The following is a 26043-nucleotide window of genomic DNA, read 5'->3' on the forward strand; positions in this document are numbered from 1 at the left end:
ACCAAGGGCAGGGTGTGGCTCAACAGCCAGGCTTTCAGGAAACTAGGTTCAAAAGCAAACTCACAGAAACAAAGGAAAGCATTGAAACACAGCAAAGACCTTCAGGAGCAAAACACTCAAGAATAAAGCCAAGCATGGATATGATCTAAACCTGTAACACAAGATTAAGAGACCTCTTGCAAAGGCAATGTAGGATTCAGATCAAACCACAGCACTGAAACTGTACTTGTGTCTGCAATGAATTCATTCAAAAAAACAATTGCAACCGGCAAAAATATACTCGTACTACAATTCGACATGTCTAGTGCTTTCGACATGGTAGACCATGAAATATTACTACACTTATTAGAATACTTTGGAATCGGAGGCCCAGTTCTCAACTGGATCAAAGGCTTCCTCACCACCAGGTCCTACCAAGTAGCAACGAACAATGACAGATCACCAACCTGGACACCGGAGTGTGGAATTCCTCAGGGATCCCCCCTCTCACCAACTATTTTCAACCTGATGATGACACCACTGGCCAAATTACTAGCAAATCAGAACCTAAACCACTATATATATGCGGACGACGTGACGATCTATATCCCGTTCAAAAATAACCTAAACGAAATAACCAACGAGATCAATCAGAGCCTCCACATCATGCACTCTTGGGCGGACTCATTCAAGTTAAAACTGAACGCAGAAAAAACTCAATGTCTGGTTCTCACATCCCAATACAACACAAGCAACTATCCTACCATAACCACACCTTACTGCACACTTCCCATCTCAGAAAATCTGAAAATTCTGGGAGTCACTATTGATCGAAACCTCACACTCGATACCCATGTGAAGAATACAACGAAAAAAATGTTCTACTCAATGTGGAAACTCAAAAGAATAAAACCTTTTTTCCCTAGATACGTCTTCCGCACCCTGGTACAATCACTAGTGATAAGTCACCTGGACTATTGCAATGCTCTGTATGTAGGATGTAAAGAACAGACCATTAAAAAACTCCAAACAGCCCAGAACACCGCAGCATGTCTTATTTTTGGAAAACCCAAATACGAAAGTGCAAAACACCTAAGAGAGAAACTACACTGGCTCCCGCTCAAGGAACGAATTGAGTTCAAGATCTGCACGACCGTATACAAAATCATTCACGCAGAGGCCCCAATCTACATGCTGAACCTAATAGACTTACCACCCAGAAATGCCAGAAGATCAGCCCGTAAGTTCCTCAACTTGAACTTCCCCAGCTGTAAAGGAACCAAATACAAACAGGCATACGCTACTACCTTTGCGTACAAAAGCACACAGCTATGGAACGCACTACCCAAGACCCTGAAAACCACGGACAACTTAACCAACTTTCGCAAAACTTTGAAGACATTTCTCTTCAACAAAGCCTACAAAAATAATCCTTGATGAATCAAACTACAAATCTTTGAAGACATTTCTCTTCAACATAGCCTACAAAAACAATCCTTGATGAATCATACTACTCCGTACATCACCCAAACGCTCTAAAACACTTCGACACGACCTTACCCATTACCTTCTAATTAATTCCTCTTTTACTTCCAATTTATTACTGACTGTATCTAACACTATGTAACGATCATACCAAATTAACACCCTGTAAGCCACATTGAGCCTGCAAAAAGGTGGGATAATGTGGGGTACAAATGCAATAAATAAAATAAAAATAAAATAAAGCTCCCTGGGTCCTTATAAAGGAGTAGGCTGATGATGTCACGAGTAGGAAATGAAGCAGAAGCAGGGAGACCACAGTGAGGCTTGGCTTCAGGGACACCAAAGCGAGGCTTGGCTAACAGGAAGAACAGGAAATGAAGCAGAAGCAGGGAGACCAAGGCAAGGCTTGGCTTACAGGAAGAACAACAATAGGGAAAAAGGCAGACTGGAGAGGTCACAGAGATAGATACAGAGAAACAGTAGGTCTGAACATAAGGGCATGGCCACAGCCGTGACACCTCAATCAAAAGTACTGCCAGTGCCTTAGCAATAAGAGTACTGAGCTTCTCTTTAACAACCTCAGTACTTTTGGATTATCCCCCTCCTCAGGAGGAAGTTTTCCCTCCTCTAATGGCTCCTTCAATGATGTCAGAGGAGTCATCAGATAAGTAGAGAGAAGCAGAGATAGCCTCATTTGTCCACTTCTGGATCTCTTAGGAGCCGTAGGGGCAGCAGGGTGAGAAACTGAAGCACCTTGCAGCAACTCTGACTGTCCCTGCTTAACTAAATAGGTCTGGTATAAGAGCAATATAAACTCCAGAGAAAACAAAGATTCTGATACAGTTAAATGCTCTGTTGGGCCTTGAGGCTGTAAAATGGCAGCTGTGCTCTGCCTATGATCAGACAGTAGTTGCTCCTCACTGCCAGTTGGTCCCAACAAAATCGCACCCATTCCCGCTCTCCCCTGCATCAAACTGTGCACCGGCCCTACTGGAGAGCCCAAAGACCCCAGCATATTCAAATGCTGCGCTATATCCGAAGATGTGGTGCCACCAACCATTTCCTCTGCGTCCCAAAGGATTCCTGGCTTGCAGCACTGCAACGTCCCTACATTGGTCAGCGGGACCCACAGTGGGAGCACAAATTAACTGCCTCTACGGGAGTTGCTGTTAACCCTGACTGTCACAGGCGCAGCACAACATGTCCCAAGCAGTGAGTCAGGATCCTTCCCCTGCACCAAGTAGAAAGCAGTTCTGAGTCAAACTTTCATTGGACTTACCACTGCCAGCTGCTCCCCCCCCCCCCCCCCCCCCCCCACCAAAGCTCACAGTCTGCACAAGTCTCACCACAGAAGAGTAAGGCTCAGGACTGATACTCTGTCCCACGCTCTCCAGAGAAGATGGAAATTCATGGGGTACCACAGACAAAGATCTCCAAATATGACTCTGCAGACTCAAGCTACCAAAATCACTCAACTGGAGACCAGCTGACCAACTGGACCAGGAAGAAATCACCCAGAACCAGAGGGTGAAAAGTGTGTCCATTCACCTGCTGGAGACAAAAAACATTGAGGAGCTGGACTGGATGCCAAGAGACATATGACTCAGATCAGTTTTCAGTTCTCTATCTTCACCTGCAGTTTGACGGGCAAAACTATCCCACAGGTTCTGGAATGGTGGAGTGCTACGCAATGGAAAAATGTGTTATAATGCATGCTTTTACTTAAACATAATCTGCATTTTGATTGCATTATGGGGAACAGATCATGAAAAACATCTTTCTTCAGTCTGAACTGAAAAGCGAGATAATAAAATAGTTCAACAGAGTCTGAACAATCCTTCATGTATTCTAATCATATCTGTGAGCAGGTTTACTGAAGCCTCCATTGAATTATGATGGAAATTTTATAATAAAGCCACCATAGGTGAAATCCAAAACGTGTCTCTTTTTAAACCTATTATATAAAGGCAACTTAGGTGACTTTATACAACAGGCTGTTAACACACACACATTTACACTTGCTTTGGATCACATGTAAAACGTGTGTACTCTAATGCATGCACTCGCCTTTTTTATGTAATGCACAAGTACATTGCAGCTCCATGTTTGCTCCTCTCAAACTAAGCTCCTGCTGATGCCTACACACAATGTACATATAGCTATATGCTGCCTTGTCATCATGCACATTTATATACATGTATACTTCTATAATATTATCCCCCCCACACACCACCACCACCACCACCAATACACATACACACACACACACTTGTCATCCAGTTCTTTTCACCTGTCTAGTGCTCTTGCAAGCCTCTGAAGTTCAGCCGCGTGATCTTCTGCCCGGTACACAAGGTCTAACGCTCCCCTTTTGGCCATCTGCATGACCAAGTTATCCACATGGTGGCGTATCTTGCCATTCCATAAAATGAGCTCATCCCGGTGGGCCTCTAAGGACTGTAAATAGGAACCAATCAGTAATAAGCTTTTCCTGCTGGGCATCAGTTCAGAATGTAAAATAAATATACTACTGCTGATACTTACAGATGTCATATTTAATGTTTCTTCAGCTAAAAGAGCCGCTTCAGCCACCAGCCCCAGCCCTTCTTCAGTTAGCGTAATGGAGAGATCCTTGCTCTCAAGGACAATATGCTTCTTATCCTGCAGTTAAGTCATTTGTTGAATGAAGTCAACATATCACAGAAGAAATTAAACATACTTAGAGCATTGCCTTCTCCTCTGAAGCTTTTATTTTTTTTAAATTCCGTGGCATGTGTTTGTAGTTATGGCAGTGTTTTATTCAATAGTTAAAAGGTTTATTTTGAAATCTGACACACTGATTCCTATGGCATATCTGAAACCTTCGTTTTATCCCAGTAATAAGGGAATTCCAGAGTTTGCAGTTCTCAGATGGATAAGTTCACTGTGCTTTCAGGTTTAGACTAAACTCCCAAGGTAAGCTCTGTAAGTGGGGACAGATGTAACAAGCTTTTTTCTACCTTTCTGCTACACTAGTAGGTCCTTAACTGGACAAATTTTAGATGGCCAAGGTAAGTTATTTTTCAACCAAAATCTAGCTGGCTAAAACAACATGCTGGAATCAAGGCATTATTACTATATATAGTTGGCTTGTATTAAAAATGAGCGCGAGCTGGCTGTCCATTTACACTTTCTGATATGGCAAATTGGGGGCCCAACAATCTTCCTTCCACCTGCCAGATTGTTAAAATACAGGCAGATGACTGCTGCTTGCCCCGTGATCCTCCCTTTCTCCCATCCTAGTTATCAAGTATAGCAGAGTGGCCCAACTAATTGCTTCTGACTCCCCATTCGCAGACGCCTCCCAAACTATTCTGGCCAAAACAGGAGAATGATATAGTCACTTCAAGACTTTATGGCTGGGGATGGGAAGACGATTTGAGAGGGCTAGCCAGCATACCTGCCAGTGGTCAGTGGGGCAGGAGGGAGAGATGATCATACGTGTAGGAATAGTTGGACTCCTCTGCCAGACTTGATCATTGGGGCATGAAGGAGGGAGGCAAAATTGTCAGGAGGAAGAGGAAGGAAGTTTTTCCCTCCACCATCTTCCCTCCCAGGCTGAACCTCTAGTGGGAGGGTTCAGGTATCCCACAGAGGAAGATAGTGTTATGGACACCTCCACCTTCCAACAGAAGGGAAACTCTGGCTGGCCAGAAATAGGGTCAGGGTAAGTGTTAGACATGCAGGGGCCCAGGGCAGAAATTGGGGAGAGAGCTCCCAAGCCCCCCTTTCTAGTTATGCTTCCTTCTGCTTTAGGTAGGCTTGGGGGTCAGGGCAATTGCCCCAATTGCCACACCCTAGTACAGGCCCTGAACAGGGTGCCAAGGAAGGAAAGGGCACATAGGTGCCTGTCTTTATAAAATCATCCCAGGGAAAGTAGATGCACACATTTACCCCCCCCCCCCCCCCCCCCAACACAGGTATAACTATGTGTCTGATGTGCTGGTATGAATCGCTGTGTATGTTTGTATTTTGTAAAACATGTAAGTGCCAATCCCCCCCCCCCCCCCCACCCAAGAATGCCTAGGTGCATATCATAGTTTCTCTGTGGCTACTTTTCTGCACATACCCCTCAGGCAATTTTGTAAGGGCCTTATTTTATCTACAGGTACAAATAGCTCCTACAATTATAGTATGGCAAAGAAACATCATGCCCTTAAAGCTCTGGCTCTCAATACAGCTCCTGCCTCGGTCCAGACTGAATGCTTGACCCAGGACAACTTACTGGTTTCATGCGATAGATGCATGTACATTGAATCCCTCATGAAAGAAGTATATGAACAAAGGGAGGAGGTGACAAAACTAAGAAGCATCTGTGAAAACTAGAAATTCATTCCGGAGACACATGATGAAACACTGAGGATCACCAGCAAACAGAGAGAATATTTGTGCAGAAAAAGGACAGCAGGACACAGGTCACCAAATCCTGCAAAATCAACCCCCCAACTCTATCTTCTGTTGAACTGAAGAATCAGTTCACAGTCCTGGAAGAAGAAGAACTGAAAACATCTCAGGAACAAGCGGAAACAATGAAAAGAAGCAAAAAGGTAGTGGTGGTCAGTGATTCTCTTCTGCAGGGTACTGCAGCGCACATCTGCCGACCAAGCATAATGTCAAGGTAGGTGTGCTGTCTGCCTGGTGCCAAGATTTGAGATGTAGTGGAAAGACTGCCTAGACTCATCAAGCCTACTGACCACTATCCTATGCTGCTAATCCATGTGGGCACAAATGATACTGCTAGGTATCCCACTGAACATATCAAACGTGACTTCATGGCTTTGGGTTAGAAGCACCTAGGTGCATAGGCGGTGTTCTCATCGATTCTTCCTGTTAAAGGTAAAGGCCAAATGAGGGAAGCTGGCATCCTGGAGCTAAATGTGTGGTTGCGTGGATGGTGCTGACGTGAGCGCTTCAGTTTCCTTGAGATGGGATGTTTTTCCAAGAGCTACTAAGCGGTAATGTGAGGGAAGCTGGCATCCTGGAGCTAAATGTGTGGTTGCATGGATGGTGCTGACACGAGCGCTTTGGTTTCCTTGAGATGGGATGTTTTTCCAAGAGCTACTAAGCGGTAATGGTATCCATCTTTCAAGAAAGGGACGAAGTGTCTTCAGTAACAGACTGGTTAAAGTACTAAAGAGAGCTTTAAACTAAATGTGCAGGGGATGGGTGAGAAAAACCCCAAAGTCATCAACAATCCTCAGGAAAGTAAGACATCAAATACCCCTATAGAAAGGGAAGAACAGGGTAACATCTGGAGAGCCTTACATACCAATGCCCGTTGTATGGTAAACAAATGTCTAGATCTAGAGGCAGCAATGATAGAAGCCGACTTGGATATAGTGGCAGTCACAGAGACATGGTTCATGGAGAACCGTGACTGGGATGTAATTATACCTGGCTATAATCTATTCAGGAAGGACAGGGTAGGAAAAAAGGGTGGAGAAGTGCCATTATGTGTTAAGAATAATATCAAAGTGACAGAACTGCAGCACGTATCGGGTAAGGAAGAAGTGCTGTGAGTTAAACTCACAAGAGGGAAAGGAAAATATATTTATGCTGGTGTAATATACAGGTCACCTCCACAGTCCAAAGAAATGGACAGAAGACTTAATAGAAGATATCCATAAGATAGCTAGGAAAGGGGAAGTACTACTGATAGGTGATTTGAATATGCCGGACGTTGACTGGGGCGTCCCTGCTATGAGGTCGACTAGAAGCAAATGGATCTTGGATTCTCCACAGGAAGAATTGTTTCACCAGTGCAGGATGGAGCTATCCTAGACCTCATGCTTACAAAAGAAGACATTGTTTCTGATGTTATTGTGGGAAATCATTTGGCATCTAGTGATCACCGAGTGATATGATTTAATATTAAGACAAAGGAGGAGAGGGCTTATTCAAGATTGAAGGTTGTAGATTTCAAGAGAACTAACTTTGTCAAGATGGGGAATTTCTCAAGGAAGAGTTAGTTGAATGGGAACAGGTGAAGGAAGTAGAACAGAGCAGTGGGCGAAACTAAAAGAAGCTATTTCAAAGACGACTAACCTTTATGTTAGAAAATTACATAAGAATAAGAGGAAAAGAAGGCTGCTCTGGTTCTCGAACGCAGTAGCTGAATAGGTAAGGGAAAGAAGATTAGCCTTCACAAGTTACAAGAGGACTCAGAAAGAGGAAGACAGGCAAAAATACCTGGAAAATCTAAGAGAGGCTGGAAAAGCTGTCAGGAAAATGAAGAGACAAATGGAAGAAAAGACAGCCAATATGGTAAAATTGGGGGACAAGACGTTTTTCAGATATACAAGTGACAGAAACAAGTGCCAAAATAGCATTGCGAGGCTCAAAGCTGAGGGGGAGAAACATGTAGAAACCAATAAGAATAAAGCTGAACTGCTTAACAATTACTTCTGTTCTATGTTCACGGATAAAAGGCAGGGGGTAGGACCACAGAAAACAAGTGCTACAGGGGATGGATGTGTGGTAGACTGAGGCCGATTCTCAGAAGACTGTGTTCATGAGGAGCTAGCTAAACTAAAAGTAGAGAAAGCAATGGGGCCTGATGGGATACATCCGATGGTACTCAAGGAACTCGAGATGTTCTGGCAGCTCTGCTGTCTGACCTCTTCAATGCCTCATTACAGTCTGGAGAGGTCCCAGAGGACTGGAGAAGGGCAGATGTGGTCCCTCTGCACAAGAGCAGGATGGGAATTACAGACCTGTCGGTCTGACCTCTGTGGTGAATAAACTAATGGAAACGCTTCTAAAGCGAAGAGTCATGAGGTTTCTCGAATTGAATAGCCTGCAGGACCAGAGGCCACATGGCTTCACTAGAGGCAGGTCATGTCAGACGAATCTGATTGATTTCTTTGACTGGGTGACGCTAGATATGGTGTATTTGGATTTTAGCAAAGCATTTGACATGGTTCTGCACAGGCAACTGATAAACTGAGTGCCCTTGATATGGGATCTAAAGTGACTGACTGAGTTAAAAACTGGTTAAATGGGAGGAGACACAGGGTAGTGGTAAATGGAGCTTGCTCTGAGGAAAGAGATGTATATTTAATTCACTTACATTTAACTCAGCCAGATTACGGAGAATAAGTACGAGGAGTTGACTGGTTTCATCACTGGCTGTGCGTGCTTCATTCACCAGCTTTTTGGCTTCTCGCAGTTTGACACTATGATCTTCTAGCAAAGTGCGTATATTGTTTTTCAGCTTACTCAGCTCCTCTTGAGGTTTCTCATATTCCCTCTGAGTGCGTAGCAACAATTTTTCTGCAGCTCTAAATGGATACATGCAGGATAGATAAATGAGTGGTGAAAGCTCTTTAAACAGACATACTTAACTCCAGCTTCCATGATATACCTCCACCCAACCACCAAACAGGTCCTGGTTTCAAGGTAACCAAACTATGAAAATTAATCTTAAGTGACACGTTTGCATGCATGCTTATTTTGGACATCCTGAAAACAGACCTCTCTGGGGATCTTTAACCCTTCTAAACCCTTTCTCCACTAATGCCTGACTGAGCCAGTAGATGCAATCTACTTTTTATGAGTTGCTGGGTTGAAGCCAGCTAGTTGAACAAGACCGGATCTGGGCCAAGATGATACACAGTTGAGTTGCAACAGCTTTAGTGATACTTAATTAAGTCTTTCCTATTCCAACTATACCACAACACATCCCATACAGAGTTCGGAAAACTGGAATGGCTCTGACAATTCATAGGGAGAAGGGGAAAAAAACCACACAAAATGTGGAGGTGCACTTGATCCCTATGCAAGTCAATCAGAGCAGAGAAGGAGTAGGGGGAGTTGGCTCTTCCCAAACAATGAAGGAGACGTATAGGTGGTTAATAGTTTTTATTACAAAATATCAAAAATGACTCGACACAGAGGCTGTAATTCGGCGCCTAAGCGCCTACTTCAGGAGTCTACAAAACATACAGTATACAGAGAGATGAAGAAAAAATACATATAACAGCAAAAATAAATACGGAAAAGAGTATAGAACACTACATCAAAATAATGAATACATAAGTAGATTTATATATAAAAGATTATATATATATAAAAAACAAAATGTATAAGTATACACATTTATATAAAATGTAATATAAAATGATATGAATAAACAGGCAAACAGTATGTATAGAGAACAGCACTCCATCTTTGAAAAGAATACATATATCATGAGAACACATCTATAAGAGCATCATTAAGTAGGTACTGATAAAAATTAGATGTAAAACAAGATTTAATTAGATGTCAACAGAATTTACTGACCTTATATATACATATATATACATCTAATTATTTTTTATCGGGTAGGGTTAGTGCAGATTGAGTGTCTATTTGCAAGGTTTTGTGTTACTTCTCAGTGTTTGGTAGTGAAGGTGTTTGTATTGCTGTCACTAATGTGACACCAGAGTTTCAGCAGCATGTTTTTGTAATTGTACTTCTGCTGTGCACCTGTTGCTATTAATTTTATTGGTTGATTTGGAAATGTTCCATGTAAATGAATAATTATACTCTATGAAGACAATTCTATAGCTGAATGCCACAATTTGAGCGTGCTAGGGCTGCATGCTAAGCACTAATTCTATAACTGCATCTGTGCGCCAAGATGCCGTTACAGAACGCTAACCTAAGTTGGAATTGATGCAGCTAAATGTAGGCGTGAACAATTACACCAAGTCTATAGCAGGCATAACTGTTCACGGCTAAATGTGGTACTTTAACATATAGCTTATTATGTGCATGCCCCTTGCACTTATATGCTAAGTGACTTGTATGTGTAAATTATAGAATAGTGCTTTAGCCCTTATTTGTTACACTTGTATCCCACATTTTCCCAACTATTTGCAGGATCAATGTGGCTTACATATGCACATAACTGTGTATTATGGACCTGAAAAATCTGCGAGGAAAATATTTCCGCCTAAGAGTATTCTATAAGCGGCGCCTAGATTTAGGCGTGGTATATAGAATATGCTTAGTTTTTTGTTTTTTTTTGTTACATTTGTACCCCGCGCTTTCCCACTCATGGCAGGCTCAATGCGGCATACATGGGGCAATAGAGGGTTAAGTGACTTACCCAGAGTCACAAGGAGCAGCATGTGCCTGAAATGGGAATCGAGCTCAGTTCCTCAGTTCCCCAGGACCAAAGTCCACCACCCTAACTACTAGGCTACTCCTCCACTCCTTGATATCCTAGTGCCTAAAACTACATGCCTCCATTAACACCAATGAAAATGTTCTCAGAAAGCAAGACAGACAGATGATCCACAAACTCCAATGTGGAAACAAGCAAAGCAAATCAGTAGTAGGTACAAGTAACTCTTTATTATTGGATATCAACCAAATCAAACGTGGCGTAGATCCCGACAAGAAGATTTAGGCGCAAAACACCATATTCTATAACAGTGAACATAAATTTGGAATGCCCATGAAACGACTATTTCCCCACCCATAACCATGCCCCTTTTTGCCTGCGCACATTAAAATTTAGGCGCTCTGCGTTACAGAATACACTAAGGGGAAGATGCACTAAAAAATCATTAGAGCCCTTCCCTTACCGATTCCCTTAACGAATTGGTAAGGGAAGGGCATGCATCAAAGAATAGGAATGCAAATGAGCTGCTCGTTGTAGCTCACTTGCATTCTCTATTCCATTGGTAAACAGTCGTCCATGGAGTATGCGCAGAGCAGCCAAGCGTTATGCTGGCTGCTCTATGCATGCCAAAAATGTCCTTTATGGACGTGCTTCTCTTTAAAAAACAAAACTTTAAAAACCTGTACCTCGGACTGCACAGCCACAGCAAGAGAGAGCTCAGCAGTTCCCCTTTCACAGGCTCCCTCCCTCCGTGTGTGATTGGGATCCAAGAAGAAGGCACAGCTCCCTCCTCCAGGTCTATCTCAGCCAATCACAGCACGTTTAGCTCAGCTGAATGCGTTGTGATTGGCTCAGAGACTTCCTGGTCTCAGCTGAGTGAAGCACTGCCAAAAAAGACATTTTTATTATTGCGGGGGGGGGGGGGGGGGGGGGGGAATGACAGCCAAAATGGACGCCCATCCCCCAAAAAAATCTGGCCGTCATTCCCCCCTGCAATAATAAAAATGTCTTTTTTGGCAGTGCTTCATTCAGCTGAGACCTGGAAGTCCCTGAGCCAATCACAACACGTTTTGCCGAGCTAAACGCGCTGTGATTGGCTGAGATAGACCTGGAGGAGGGAGCTGTGCCTTCTTCTTGGATCCCGATCACACACGGAGGGAGGGAGGGAGCCTGTGAAAGGGGAACTGCTGAGCCCTCTCTTGCTGTGCCTGTGCAGCTAAACGTGATTTTTCCTTCTGCTCTGCCTCCTCTCACTGCTCCGTTTTACGCTTGTCTTTCTCTTTTAAAGCATTTTTATTTGTCTGGCTTGCGTGCATACTGAACGAGAGGTACAGACCTCTCGTTAGATTTTTCCAGCGTTAAAGACAATCGGAAAAGGTTAGTGCATCTCATTACAATAGGGTTTCTACACAATTTGCTCATCTGCATTCCGTTTTCATCCAGTCCTGGAGTACCCCTTGCTAGTCAGGTTTTCAGGATATCCACAATGAGTATGCATGAAAGAGATTTGCATATAATGGAGTCAGTGACTGGACTTGGGAAACACTGTTCTATAACATGTACACAAATGGTGCCTAACCTTAACACTCTGTTATAGAATTAGCATGTCTATGAATTACAAAAAATTGACCAGATGTAAATTGGTGTGGGAACTGGGAACTGAAGGTGAAACTGAAGGCAGAGCTTGGATCCCACCAAACATAAAAGCATTCTGCTGTCCCTGGGAGGGGAGGGGGAGAAAGAAGGTGCGAGACGTGGGGAGGGCGAGAGGTTTAGAGGAAAAGAGAGAGACAAGATGCTGGGTAAGTGGGGGGGTGTTGACTAATAGGCTGCGGGGGGGGGGGCACACTAGAAACCCTAGCACTGGCCCTGGACAAAGATGAAGATATTGGACAGAGGATGTGGATAAGAGAGGGAAAAGTATACTGGGGGATGATGGGGGGGGGGGGGGGGGTGTGTTGTGACATAGATGCCACTGTCAGAAAATGGGAAGGGAGGGTAGGTACCAATTTCAGTTTTCACACAAGAAACCAGCAGGCCTAGAGCCAGCCCTGCTGAAGGTCTTAATCATGTCAACCATTATGGATCTGTGTTAGGACATGAACAGACTGCTGATGTTTTTAAAGGAAAAATAGGACTCAAGGAGCCAATTGTTCAGAACAGGAATATAAAATCTGCACCTCTTAAAAAACTTAAGGAAGTTTGAACGTGTGTGTGTGTGTGTGTGTGTGCGTGTGTAAATAAATAAAGTCACCCATATTCGTTCATAGTTCCTTAATTTTTTTAAACGGGTGCAATTTATAGTCTTACTCCTGTTCCAAAGAATTGGATCCTTGAGTCCTGATTTTCCTTTAAAAACAGCAGCAGTCTGTTTGTTCCCTAAAAGAAATCAAACACACATGGAAATAAGCCCATAGGCAATACAGTCAAGAAAAGGCATGTAGATATTCTGAAGAATTTAGCTACAACTGTGACTCAAAGTGGCAGTATGAGTTTGCAAACATGAACAGTACAGCCACAGTATTAGTCCCTCAGAAAAAATATACAAGAAGAAAAACAAACTTTTTTTCGAGCATGAAGGTCATACTGACCCAAAATGAATTCCCTTAAGGACTTACTTGAGCTCAATGGTAGCGTTTTGATGGTGCTGCAGGAAATCCCTTGCACGCATTACTTGTAGGATAGCAGAGAGCTCCTTGTGCAGGTCCTGCAGTGTGTCATTAGACAGATGGAAGTCAGCACCCAGAGACTCATTCAGACTAATGGCCATTCCAGCAAGCACTGCCAACCAAAACATAGTAATATGCCCTGATTAAGAGCAGGAAGTTTATTTGAAAATACTACAAATGAGAAGGCTAGGAATTAGTCTACAAACTAAAAACACAAACATGCGAAACAGCAAAACTAGATAAGCAGTCCAAATCCATTACAGCTGGAATTAAGGCATCCTTGCAAACAGCACTGAAAAGAGATAACTGCTTTAGCCTGCTCCACTTGGACTTCCAGTACAATCTGATTCAGACCCTACTGGTTTACAACACCATAAGCAGGACTGAGTTTTGTGGCAAGGAAGCAGGTGGGACTCCTAAAAAACCCTTAAAGAACCTCTTTAAATCTCCAACTTCTTACCAGTCCCTTTCCCGTCATTTTACTGAGTCCTGCGAGTCCACCAGCTACAATAATGTTTGAAGCTGTTTTAGTGATAATCAGTTTTGATTTCATGATATTTATATCTATATATGGGAACCTTTCAAATAAATAAAAAAGCTGTGAAATAAGCTTTAAAAAAATCTTTTGTCCTCCACCTTTTAAGGCACTGCCTATCCAACTGGAACAGCTTTTGACCTTTTACAGATGGACCACACATAGGCAGTCCATTATTTCTAATAATCTTTTACTATTGCTTTCAACAGCGTTTGCTATTGTTTTGGGCGTACTTGTGACTCTGCCTACTGCCAGCATGCTACACCTTCTGGCTTCAACCTATATAATGGGCTAGATAGTCTTGTACCCTTTCCTGTTCTCAATCTAACCTCCTCGAAGGAAAGAGCCAGTCAGTTTCCCTGTGAACATGATCATTTTATATTCCACCCCAGGTCTTCAAAGTGCTTCTGGCTACCTCTCTTTTAGAAGCCTGCCTGAAACAAGAGAAAGAAACAGAGGAGCTGTTCGTCCCCGTGACGGAAAGCAGTTAGGGACGCCCAAAATCGCCTTTCGATTATGTCGATTTGGGTGACCCTATGAGAAGGACGCCCATCTTCAGATTTGTGTTGGAAGATGGGCGTCCTTCTCTTTCAAAAATAAGCCTGCAAGCCAGTCCAAAATAGGTAATATATGGATGAGGAAAGAGAAAAATGTATGTCAAACACACAGTGGTTTACTTTGTTACCTTTAATGGTTGCTTGCATCTTGACAATAAATGCAATCACCTCTTGAGTTTTGTTCCAGGCTGTTTTAGTAGCGCTGTTCAGCTGCTGCCCACTTGCAAATACTTGTGCCACCTGAAGGAAAAGAATGATTTTTATTATCACTAAATCATTATGAACCAATGGAAGTCTCCAGTACCACTGTCACCAAAGCTACTTCATGAAAAGAGATGTACTAATATACTTATTACTATTTAAGTAGCTGGTTGTGCACTTATCTAGTATCTGAGCTTTTTTTTTTCTTTTTGGTATTTTTTTATTTGCTAGTATCTGACCAGAAAAAGTGTTTTTAGAGTCACTTTCTGTCTTCCATCTGTATCACCATGTTGGTTTCTTTGAATTTCTTGCTTCAAGAGCCTTTGAAACTACTGTCAACTGGTTCATGGGAAAGGTTTTAAGAGCACATCTGATTTACAAAGCCACAGTAGCGGTGAAAGGACCCAAGGAATGCATATAGTAGTAGGTGGAGGTGTGAGAAGAATTATTTGTGAAGGACCTAACTGGGTTGCACATTGCTACAGACAGTGCCACCATGAGAATGAATCAGTCACCAGAAACACTGATTCTGCTATTAGACCTCACAAAACAGAATGAAAGTGTGGTAAACCTTACAGAATTTTCAGGAGGCTGTTCATGAAGAGTTAGATTCACTAAAGGTAGACAAAGTAATGGGGCCTGAGGGTACACAGGGAATTTATGGTGGCTCTGCTGTCTGACCTTTTCCATGTTTCTTTAGAATCAGGAGTGGTCCTGGAGGATAGGAGAAGGGCAGATGCATTCCCTTTCCACAAACGTAGAAGTAAGGAGAAGGTTGGAAACTATAGGCTAGTCTGACTTCTGTGGTGAGTAAATTAACAGAAACACTTTTACAACACAGGGTAGTGAGGTTCCTGGAATCTATTAGACTGAGGGCCCAAGGCAGCATGGTTTACTAGAGGTAGATCCTGTCATATAAATCTGATTAATTTATTTGACCAGGTGTCCAGAGTTAGATTGTGGGATAGTTCTAGATGTGGTATACTTAGATTTAGCAAAGCCTTTCACATGGTTCCACATAGGCCACCTATAAACAAACTGAGTACCCTTGGTATAGGCCACAAAGTGACTGGCTGGGTTAGAAACTGACTTAGTGAATAACGACAAAGGGTAGTGATAAATGGAGTTCAGTCTGAGGAAAAACAAAGTTATTTACCTGTAGCAGGTATTCTCCAAGGACAACTCGCCAATTATTCTCACATGTGGGGCGACGTCATCCACGGAGCCCGGTACAGAAATGCTGCCCAGTGTACTTTTCCTTTAAGAGTTTAAAGCTGCACTCCCACTGTGCATGCACAGATACCTTCCCACCCGACCAGCAGTACAATAACAAAGCTAAAAAGAGATTCAACTCCAAGGGGCGGTGGGAGGGTATGTCAGGATAATTGGCCTGCTGTCCTCTGAGAATACCTGCTACACGTAAGTAACCTCACTTTCTCTGAGAACAAATAGGCCATATTAATCTCACATGTGAGAATCCCTAGCTACTAGGCTCACCGAAAATAACAACACGCGGGCAGTAGGAACTTGCAATGGCAAGACCTTGTAGGTCAATTAACCTGAAACTATATACATACTGGTTGTGAGAGTGCAGTCTCGAACAGAAGAAAACAGGTTTAGGAGAGTGGAGTTGGATTTTAGACCCCAAGCAAATTCTGTAGGACTGTCTGACCAACCCAGCTGTCACATCTGATATTCTGCTCAAGACAGCAGTAGGATGTGAATGTGTGGACAGAAGACCACATTGCAGCCCTACAACTCTCATCAATGGAGGCTGATCTCAAGTGGGCTACCGATGCAGTCATCGCTCTGACATTGTGAGCCTTTACATGGTCCTCCAGAGTCAACCCAGCCTGGGCAAAAGTGAAAGAGAAGCAGTCTGCCAACCAATTTGAAAGAGTGTGTTTACTGATGGCTACTCCCATCCTGTTGGCATCAAAAGAAACAAAAAGCCAAGTGGACTGTCTATAGAGCCTAATCCGCTCCAGATAAAAGGCCAAAACTCGCTTGCAGTCCAAGGTGTGCAGTGCACTTTAGCCAGGATGGGCATGCGGTTTAGGGAAGAAGGACAACTGAAGATGGAACCTGACACCAGAAAACTACTCTGTTATGATGAAATTTCATGTAGGGTGATCCGCTACTAGGGCCTGAAGTTCACTGACCCTGCAAGATGAAGTGACCACCACCAAAAACAAAACTTTCCAAGTCAAGTACTTCAGAGAACAGGAATCCAGTGGCTCAAAAGGAGCTTTCATCAGCTGGGTGAGGTTGATATTGAGGACCCATGACACAGGCAGAGGTTTGACTGGGGGCATTGTCATATGTAAACCCTCTACTCAATGATGATAAGCACTAATTGCACTAAAATGAACCCTTACAGAGTTGGTCTTCAGACAAGACTCAGAAAAGTGTAGAAGGTATTCAAGCAGGTTCCGTGTAGGGCATGAAAGAGGATTTAAGGCTCTGCTCTCACACCAGATGGCTTACCTCTCCTCCATTTAAAATTATAACACCTCTTTGTAGAATCTTTCCTGGAAGCCAGCAAAACCTTGGAGACACCCTCTGGGAGATTCAAGGAAGCAAATTCTATACTCTCAAAAAACAGGCTGTGAGAGCCAGAGACTGGAGATGCAGAAGAGATCCCTTGTTCTGCTTCATGAAGGTTGGAAAACAGTCCAATCTCCATGGTTGTTCAGAAAATACCTCCAGAAGTGGAAACAATATCTGCCTGGGCCAACACGGGGCAATCAAGATCATAGCTCCACGATCTTGAGATTCAGTAATATCTTCCCCACAAGAGGGATGGGAGGATATGCATACTCCCAATGCTGAACTGGTGGCAGATGGGACTTGGGATAGTTGATAACAAACCTTAGTAGCTCTAGCACCCCAACAGTTCTTCACATAGACTCCTCAGCACCGTCCTTCAAGTTGCTTTTTACCAACCAATCATCCAAGTAGGGAAACACATGGACCCTAATCTCTTTAGCCTTTCCTCATATGGGAGGAGATTCATCCCCTTTATCATTTTCGTTGCTTTTCTTTGAACCTTTTCTCATTCCGCTATATCTTTGTTGAGATATGGCGACCAGAAATGAACACAATACTCAAGGTGAGGTCGTACCATGGAGCGATACAGAGGCATTATAATTCTTAGTATTATTTTTAATCCCTTTTCTAATAATTCCTAGCAACATCTTTGCTTTTTTGGCCGCCACCACACACTGGGAAGATTTCAGCATATTGTCTGCAATTACATCTAGATCTTTTTCTTGAGTGTTGATTCCCAAGGTGGACCCTACATCAGGTAACTATGATTCGGATTATTCTTCCCAATGTGCCTCACTTTGCATTTGTTCACATTAAATTTCATCTGCCATTTGGATGCCTAGTCTTTCAGTTTCCTATAGTGTTCCTGCAATTTTTCACAATCCACATGTGTTTTGACAACTTTGAATAGTTTTGTGTCATTTGTAAATTTAAGTTCACTCGTTCCTCCAATTATCAGATCATTTACAAATATGTTAAAAAGCACCAGTCCCAGTAAAGATCCTTGTGGCACTCCACTATTCACCATCCTCTATTGAGAAAATTGGATATTTAACCCTTCCCTCCGTTTTCTGTCCAATAACTAATTCCTAATCCACAAAAGGACATTACCTCTTATCCCATGACTTTTAAATTTTCTCAGATGTCTCTTATGAAGAACTTTGTCAAAAGCTTTCTGAAAATCTAGATACACTATCCAGCTTATAATTGAAAAAGAAAAATGCCTATATTGCGACCCAAATTGGGAGACAGACGTTTATCTCACAAAAACGAATAAAGCGGTATAATCGAAAGCCGAATTTGGACGTTTTCAACTGCACTCCGTCGCGGATGCGGACAAAGTTGATGGGGGCGTGTCAAAGGCGTGGTGAAGGCGGAACTGGGGCGTGGTTATCGGGCGATCAGAGATAAGCACCTTTCGCCGATAATGGAAAAAAAATATGCGTTTTTAGCGAGAATTTAGGGCACTTTTCCTGGACCCTGTTTTTCCACAAATAGGGCCCCAAAAAGTGCCCTAAATGACCAGGTGACCACTGGAGGGAGTCGGGGATGACCTCCCCTGACTCCTCCAGTGGTCACAAACCCCCTCCCACCACAAAAATATGCCGTTTCACAACTTTTTATGTTCACCCTCAAATGTCAGACCCACCTCCCTGGCAGCAGTATGCAGGTCACTGGAGCAGTTATTAGGGGGTGCAGTGGACGTCAGGCAGGTAGACCCAGGCCCATCCCCCCCACCTGTTACACTTGTGCTGGTAAATGGGAGCCCTCCACACCGCCCCCAAACCCACTGTACCCACATGTAGGTGCCCCCCTTCACCCCTTAGGGCTATAGTAATGGTGTAGACTTGTGGGTGGTGGGTTTTGAGGGGGATTTGGGGGGCTCAACACACAAGGGAAGGGTGCTATGCACCTGGGAGCTCTTTTACCTTTTTTTTTTTTTTTTTTTGTAACAGTGCCCCCTAGGGTGCCCAGTTGGTGTCCTGGCATGTGAGGGGGACCAGTGCACTATGACTCCTGGCCCCTCCCACGAACAAATGCCTTGGATTTATTCGTTTTTGAGCTGGGCGCTTTCATTTTCCATTATCGCTGAAAAACAAAAACGCCCAGCTCACAAATTGTCGAATAAAACATGGACGTCTATTTTTTCCCAAAATACGGTTCGGTCCGCCCCTTCACGGACCCGTTCTTGGAGATAAACGCCCATGGAGATAGACGTTTTCGTTCGATTATGCCCCTCTATATGAACTGGCTCACCTTTATCAACATGTTTATTCACGCTTTCAAAGAAATGAAGCAAGTTGATGAGTCAAGACTTCCCTTGGCTGAACCTATGCTGACTCTCCCATTAAACTATGTTAGCTTACATGTTCTGTAATGTTATTCTTTATAGTAGTTTCCAGTATTTTGCCTGGCACTGAAGTGAGTCTTACCAGTCTGTAATTTTCCATATCACCCCTGGAACCCTTTTTAAAAAATGGTGTTTCATTGACCACTCTCTAATCTTCAGGTACAACAGACAATTTTAATGACAGGTTACAGATCACTAACAGCAGATCAGCAATTTCATGTTTAAGTTCTTTCAGTACCCTCGGCTGTATGTATACCATCCGGTCCAGGTGATTTGTCACTTTTTAACTTGTCGTGTGATATCTAATGGGGGGGAGAAGAAATGCATGCCCCCCCCGAAATGGACTGCTGGCTATGCCCCGCCTTTAATCACACAATTAATCATGAGTAATCAAGATTAAAGCAAAATGCAGCCCTAGTGCTGATATATCAGGATATTTTGTCACCACTGCAGCCAGCTGAATATTGACCCATGGGATAATATACAAACAGGTTTAATAAAATCTTTTTTTTTTTAATTCCTATATGCTCCCCATATACATATAAGTAGTTTTGGGTTTGATATGACTGAAATATAACATACTTTATTTTCATTTCAGCCTTGTTCCTTTAAGAGATTCCAGCTCATTCACTGCAGTGCCATGAGCTTTCATTCCTAGCTATTGAGCTCTCCCTCTCCCCCTGTCTAACCCTGCCATCTCAGTAGATCTCCTTGGTTTAATTTGGAGCCTGGTATCCATACGCTCTAAGTCTAGCTATTAAAGGAGAGCATAGGCTGAGATTGTCGAATATGGAACGGAAGTAAATTCTACAATTTAGGACTGACATCATTACTACTAATCATTTCTATAGTGCTACTAGACATATGCAGTGCTGTACACATTATATGCAGGTACTTTCTCTGTCCCTAGAGGGCTCACAATCTAAGTTTTGTACTTAGGACAATGGAGGGTTAAGTGACTTGCCCAAGGTCACAAGGAGCAGTGGGAATCAAACCTAGTTCCCCAGGATCAAAGTCTGCTGCATTAACCACTAGGCTACACCTCAAGCCTAAATATCATCTCCCTGTATTTATAGTGGTAAGTGTTTAATGGATTTTGATTCTGGTCTGTAATGATTATAATTAATATGTACTATTGGTACTGTACATGTTATTGTTTTATTGCGTTGATTTTATTGAGAATTTTCTTTTGTGAACTGTGGCTTAGACATTTTTTTTAATAACTAAAATAAATTAGGAGCCACACTCAAAAATCAGATCCTGATATCCCACAATCCACTGAGGCAACATGTCAGTCCCCTGCTATATTTTTAAAAATTTATATATACAGCATACACATGCATTGAATTTCACACAATAAGGAAAGAAAAGCTGAAATGAAAACTGTACTCAACCTGATCATAAACATACATGCTAAAAGGACTTTGGTAAAGATTAGAATGATAATTAAGTGCTAATGAAAGAAATGAGGAATGTTCTTGTGATGTTTAAATGGAATGGCTCTCTTGTACCAGTTGAATGTATCTGTATGTATTTTGACAGAATTTTGTAAAAAAAAAAAAAAGCAGCCAGAAAAAACAAGAGTTCCCTTTAATAGTATACAGTCAATGGGCCAGAAAAAGGAAGCAGTTGTGTAAAAAAAAAAAACACTGTAGAAGAAAAACTAAGTCAATGAGAAAACAATGAGCAGAAAACTATACCATATTCCCAGGAATATGGTATTGTTTTCAGCTCATTGTTTTGTCATTGACATTTGTTTTTGACATTTGACATTTTCAGGTCATTGTTTTGTCATTGACATTTGTTTTTGCTAAAATAGTGTCTACATATTGATTTAGAACAGAAGAAAAATTAAGGCCAAAACCTTCAAGGATTATCTGCTACCAAAAGGTGTTTGTCACATGCAGAATCTTTTAGACTTTAATTGGCAAGCACAACATTTCCCCCAAAATGGCACCAGCAGTGGCATAAAAGTGAGACCTACCTCTTCTCGCATTAGATCAGTGCTTCTGGAAAGGTTCCTCAGCTTTTCTTCTATGTTCTCTAAGGTATCAGATGAATGTTCTCTTGAGAATAAAGATTCCTGTAATGTGCAAATAAAGTATCTTATACCAGAATATTATAATTCACTCAAACTATGAGTCCTATGTATTGAAATGTGCCCTTCTCTGGCAACTATTGCTTTTTTTTATGTAGAATTTTTCTATACAGGCAAATAAGACTGGGACAAAAACTATGTAAAAGTTACCCGTGAAAGATAATTATGTGTGAGATGGTTATCTGTTATTGTGAAAATTGACCCACGAAGGTATTTTCGGGCTAATTTTACACCAGGATGCCTACAAAATAATTCTAAAAATGTGTCTATTTTATGCCTGTTTAAAAATAAAGGCAATGTAGGCACCTGAGGCCCTTTATAATGCAGGCACCCAGAGCTCTCTCCAATAATGTATAAATGCTCTCACCCAAAGTTATACTTGCTATGAAGCAGGTGCACAGTATACATGGAGTCTATGCATGTACACTTAAGCATGCGTGTCTGCATTTTATAAAGACGTACTAAAGAGTAGAGTGAAAGGGAAGATACTTCCAAAGTAAACAAGGGAAACGAGATGATGAGGGTATAAATTCTGCATATAAGGATAATCTCGTCTCCCTTGTTTTCCTTGGAAGTGCCTACCCCTTCATCCTGCTCTTTGGTTTATCTTGTTACAGTCATAGGTACTGGTGTTCCTCCAATTCATGTGGTTGTTTTATAAAGTACATATATAATTTAGTTTACTTTATCTACAGAGTTGTTGAACTGCCCTTTGAAAAAAACAGCAAAGTGCAATATACATCAACTTGAAAATTAGTGTTCAAAACATACATAATCTAAATACACCATAGCATTAAAACAAAAGAGAAAAAAGGAGGGATAAAGAGTGGAAGAATACAATTCCAAATCTGCCACTCCACCCCTTATACTGCTTGAGGGTATAGATTCACCTACTTTTTACACATCCAAACAATTCTAGAAGAGCCACTTTCATGAGGTAAAACATACTTTACACATGAAAACTGCCTTATAGAAATGTAGTAAAATGTAGATAGATAAAGACTATCCTGCTTATTTTCGAAAGTGATCGCCGGCCATCTTCCGACATAAATTGGGAGATGGCCGGCGATCTCGGAAAAGCGGCGAAATCGGTATAATCGACAGCTGCTTTTTTTGACAGCATCGCCGCTTTCCCATTGCTTCGCTGGCAAAAGTTCAAAGGGGCGTGTCGCCGGCAAAGCGAAGGCGGGACATGGGCAGGCATGGGCGTGGCTACCAGGTGGCCAGCTTTCGCAGATAATGGAAAAAAAAAGCGGCAATAAGCAGTATTTCACCGGTTTTACTTGGTTCTTTTATTTTCATGACCAAGCCTCAAAAAGGTGCCCCAACTGACCAGATGACCACTGGAGGGAATGAGGGATGACCTCCCCGTAGTCCCCCAGTGGTCACCAACCCTCCCACACAAAAAAAATAAAAATAAAGCACTTTTTTGCCAGCCTGTATGCCATCCTCAAATGTCATACCCAGGTCCATGACAGCAGTATGCAAGTCCCTGGAGCAGTTTTTAATGGGTGCAGTGCACTGCAGGCAGGCAGACCCAGGTCCATCCCCCCCTACCTGTTACACTTGTGGTGCTAAGTGTTGAGCCCTCCAAATCCCCCCAACACCCACTGTACCCACATGTAAGTGCCCCCCTTCACCCATAAGGGCTATGGTAATAGAGTAGAGGTGAGGAAAGTGTGTTTGGGGGGGATTTGGGGGGCTCAGCACCCAATGTAAGGGAGCTATGCACTTGGCAGCTTTTTTTGTATTTTTTAAACATTTTTAGAAGTGCTCCCTAGGGTGCCCTGGCATGTGAGAGGGACCAGTGCATTACAAATACTGGCTCCTCCCACGACCAAATGCCTTGGATTTCGCAAGGTTTGAGATGGCCAGCATTTTTTTTCCATTATCGCTGAAAAACAAAACCGGCGATCTCAAACCCGGCAAACTCTGGCATTTGGCCGGGCTAAACCGTATTATCAAAAAAAAAGATGGCCGGCCATCTTTTTCGATAATACAGTTCTGGCCAGCTGTTGCGCCGCCGCCAAAATAGATCGCCGGCAATCTATTTCGCCGGCGACGTTTGATTATGCCCCTCCACATGGCCTATCCAGTCTGCCCATCCATGCCATGTATATTCCCCATCACGCCCTTAGAGATCCTATGTACTTGTTCCAAGCTGTCTTAAATTCAGATGCTGGGTTTGTCTCCACTGTCTCCACCGGGAGGCCATTCCATGACTTCACCACCATTTCCATGAAGAAGTATTTTCTCAGGTTACTTATAAGTCCATCCCCCTTTCACCTGCATCCTGTGCCCCCTTGTTCCAGAGCTTCCTTTCAACTGAAAGAAACTCACCTCCTGTGCATTTATGCTGCATAGGTATTGTGTATACCCTACTTTGATTGTACCTGTCCTCTTCAGGGCACAGACCGTATAAGTCTGCCCAGCACTATCCCCTGGTTGGAAGGCGGGGATAGTGCTGGGCAGACTTATACGGTCTGTGCCCTGAAGAAGACAGGTACAAATCAAAGTAGGGTATACACAAAAAGTAGCACATATGAGTTTATCTTGTTGGGCAGACTGGATGGACCATGCAGGTCTTTTTCTGCCGTCACCTACTATGTTACTATGTTGAATGTCTCTATCATATCTCCCCTTTCTTTCAAAGTATACATATTAAGATCTTTAAGTCTGTCCCCGTATTCTTTATGATGAAGATCACTGGTTATTCCTCTTCCTACGCACCCAAGCATCCTTCTAGCTTTTGTCATCAGTTTTTCTACCTTTGGCCACCTTAAGATCATCACATATGATCAAGCCCAAGTCCCGCTCATCTTTCATGCACAAAAGTTCTTCACTCCCTAAACTGTACCATTCCCTTGGGTTTTTGCAGCCAACTCTGAAGATTATCCTTTTCATGTCCCATTAATGTGCCTCCCCTTGGGAGTGTACCTGGATTGGGGGGGGGGGGCAACCTGACAGGAACCCCATGGGGCCAGCTCAGACAGTCTCTTTTAGATAGATAGATAGATAGATAGATAGATAGATAGATAGATAGATAGATAGATAGATAGATAGATAGATAGATAGCGCCGTGTGCCTCCACCTAGGGATGAGGGTTGGTTGGATTTCCCTCACTTTTCTCCAAGAAACTACAACAACAAAGACTTCTGCAAATTTAACTCTCTTGCTGTTATACTCCTCTCTCTCATCTGTAACATTCATTCCACAGATCTTCCCCCCACACTCCCCAAGCAAAGAAATTCCTCTCTATGTACTCAGAAAACTCCTCCTCTTTCTAAGTACAAGTTGCTATGGAGGTCAGAAAAGTTACATTTCATTGGCAGCACACACAATCATGTCACATCAAAACTGACACAAAATGTCAGCCTGTTTAACACATAAACCTCTTTCAGCAACTTAATTGTTTTGGATACAAATTGAACTGTTTTCATACTGAGTGAACTGTTTGTTACCAAAAAGTATGAAGTTTGGATATCTGCCTGTTGCAGCATTCCAGTAAACTTTGCATTTGTTTCATATTACCTAAGGTGGGAAATTTCTTTGGAGTGAGAGTGAAGTTCATTTGCTCTTGGACTAATAAAGAACTCTAAATAAAGTATGATTTAAAACCCTATACTCTACCAATTTTAAGTCCGGCCCCAGCCTGTGCCAAGGTCAGAAAGAAACTAAAACTTTTGTAGTGACCCTGGTTCAGGTGCTGACCTGAAAGGGAAATGGGACTTGATATACCGCCTTTCTGAGGCTTTTGCAACTACATTCAAAGTGGTTTACATATATTCAGGTACTTATTTTGTACCAGGAGCAATGGAGGGTTAAGTGACTTGCCCAGAGTCACAAAGAGCTGCAGCGGGAATCAAACTCAGTTCCCCAGGATCAAAGTCCACTGCATTAACCACTAGGCTACTCCTCCACTCAGTGCCCGTGCTGGTGCCCGTGCCCAGAACTTTATGGCAGGTCCAGGGTTACACATGCAGTGTTACAGAATACCAGGGATACGTGCCTAAATTGGGATCCAGGAATTATACCTGGTTTCAGGAGAAATAAGACCTGGCACCCAAATTTGGATGTGGAAATCGACACTCAACGCTATTCTATAATGGTCGCTCATCTTTGAGTGATTATTATAGAACAGCGTTGAGAGGCAATTTTTTTGTGGTGCTGATTTTGAGCATCATTTACTGAATCTAGCCCTATATATATCGAGTTCCATTTTATGCATTTGAACTTATTTAATAATGGTGTATTAAGAACGTGAGCTTGTGGTTTTACAGTATTGAACGTCAGTAAATCCAGTCCTTGTTGAGCTTGTTCATATGCCTTTGTACTGCAACATCTCACTTAATTTTAAAACAGTGGTCTAAGCTTATGTTACTCTGCTGTTTGATTAGTGTAATGATCTTTTCCTTGGACTTCCAAAACAATCACTTTGCGCACTACAACTTGCTCGAAATGCAAATACATG

The 26043-nt window shown here is 42.6% G+C and overlaps 1 protein-coding gene across 1 annotated transcript in view; it reads right to left on the bottom strand.

The window, feature by feature from the left end:
- LAMA1 (laminin subunit alpha 1) overlaps positions 1–26043 on the bottom strand; it is a 357026-nt gene that overhangs the window by 94682 nt on the left and 236301 nt on the right. The window contains 6 exon segments of the mRNA XM_030213227.1: positions 3755–3918; positions 4006–4122; positions 8570–8780; positions 13231–13393; positions 14502–14613; positions 21459–21557. Coding sequence (XP_030069087.1) covers positions 3755–3918; positions 4006–4122; positions 8570–8780; positions 13231–13393; positions 14502–14613; positions 21459–21557 — 866 coding nt within the window.

This window comes from Microcaecilia unicolor, chromosome 1 (assembly GCF_901765095.1).
Source record: "Microcaecilia unicolor chromosome 1, aMicUni1.1, whole genome shotgun sequence".
In the NCBI taxonomy this organism is placed as follows: domain Eukaryota; kingdom Metazoa; phylum Chordata; class Amphibia; order Gymnophiona; family Siphonopidae; genus Microcaecilia; species Microcaecilia unicolor.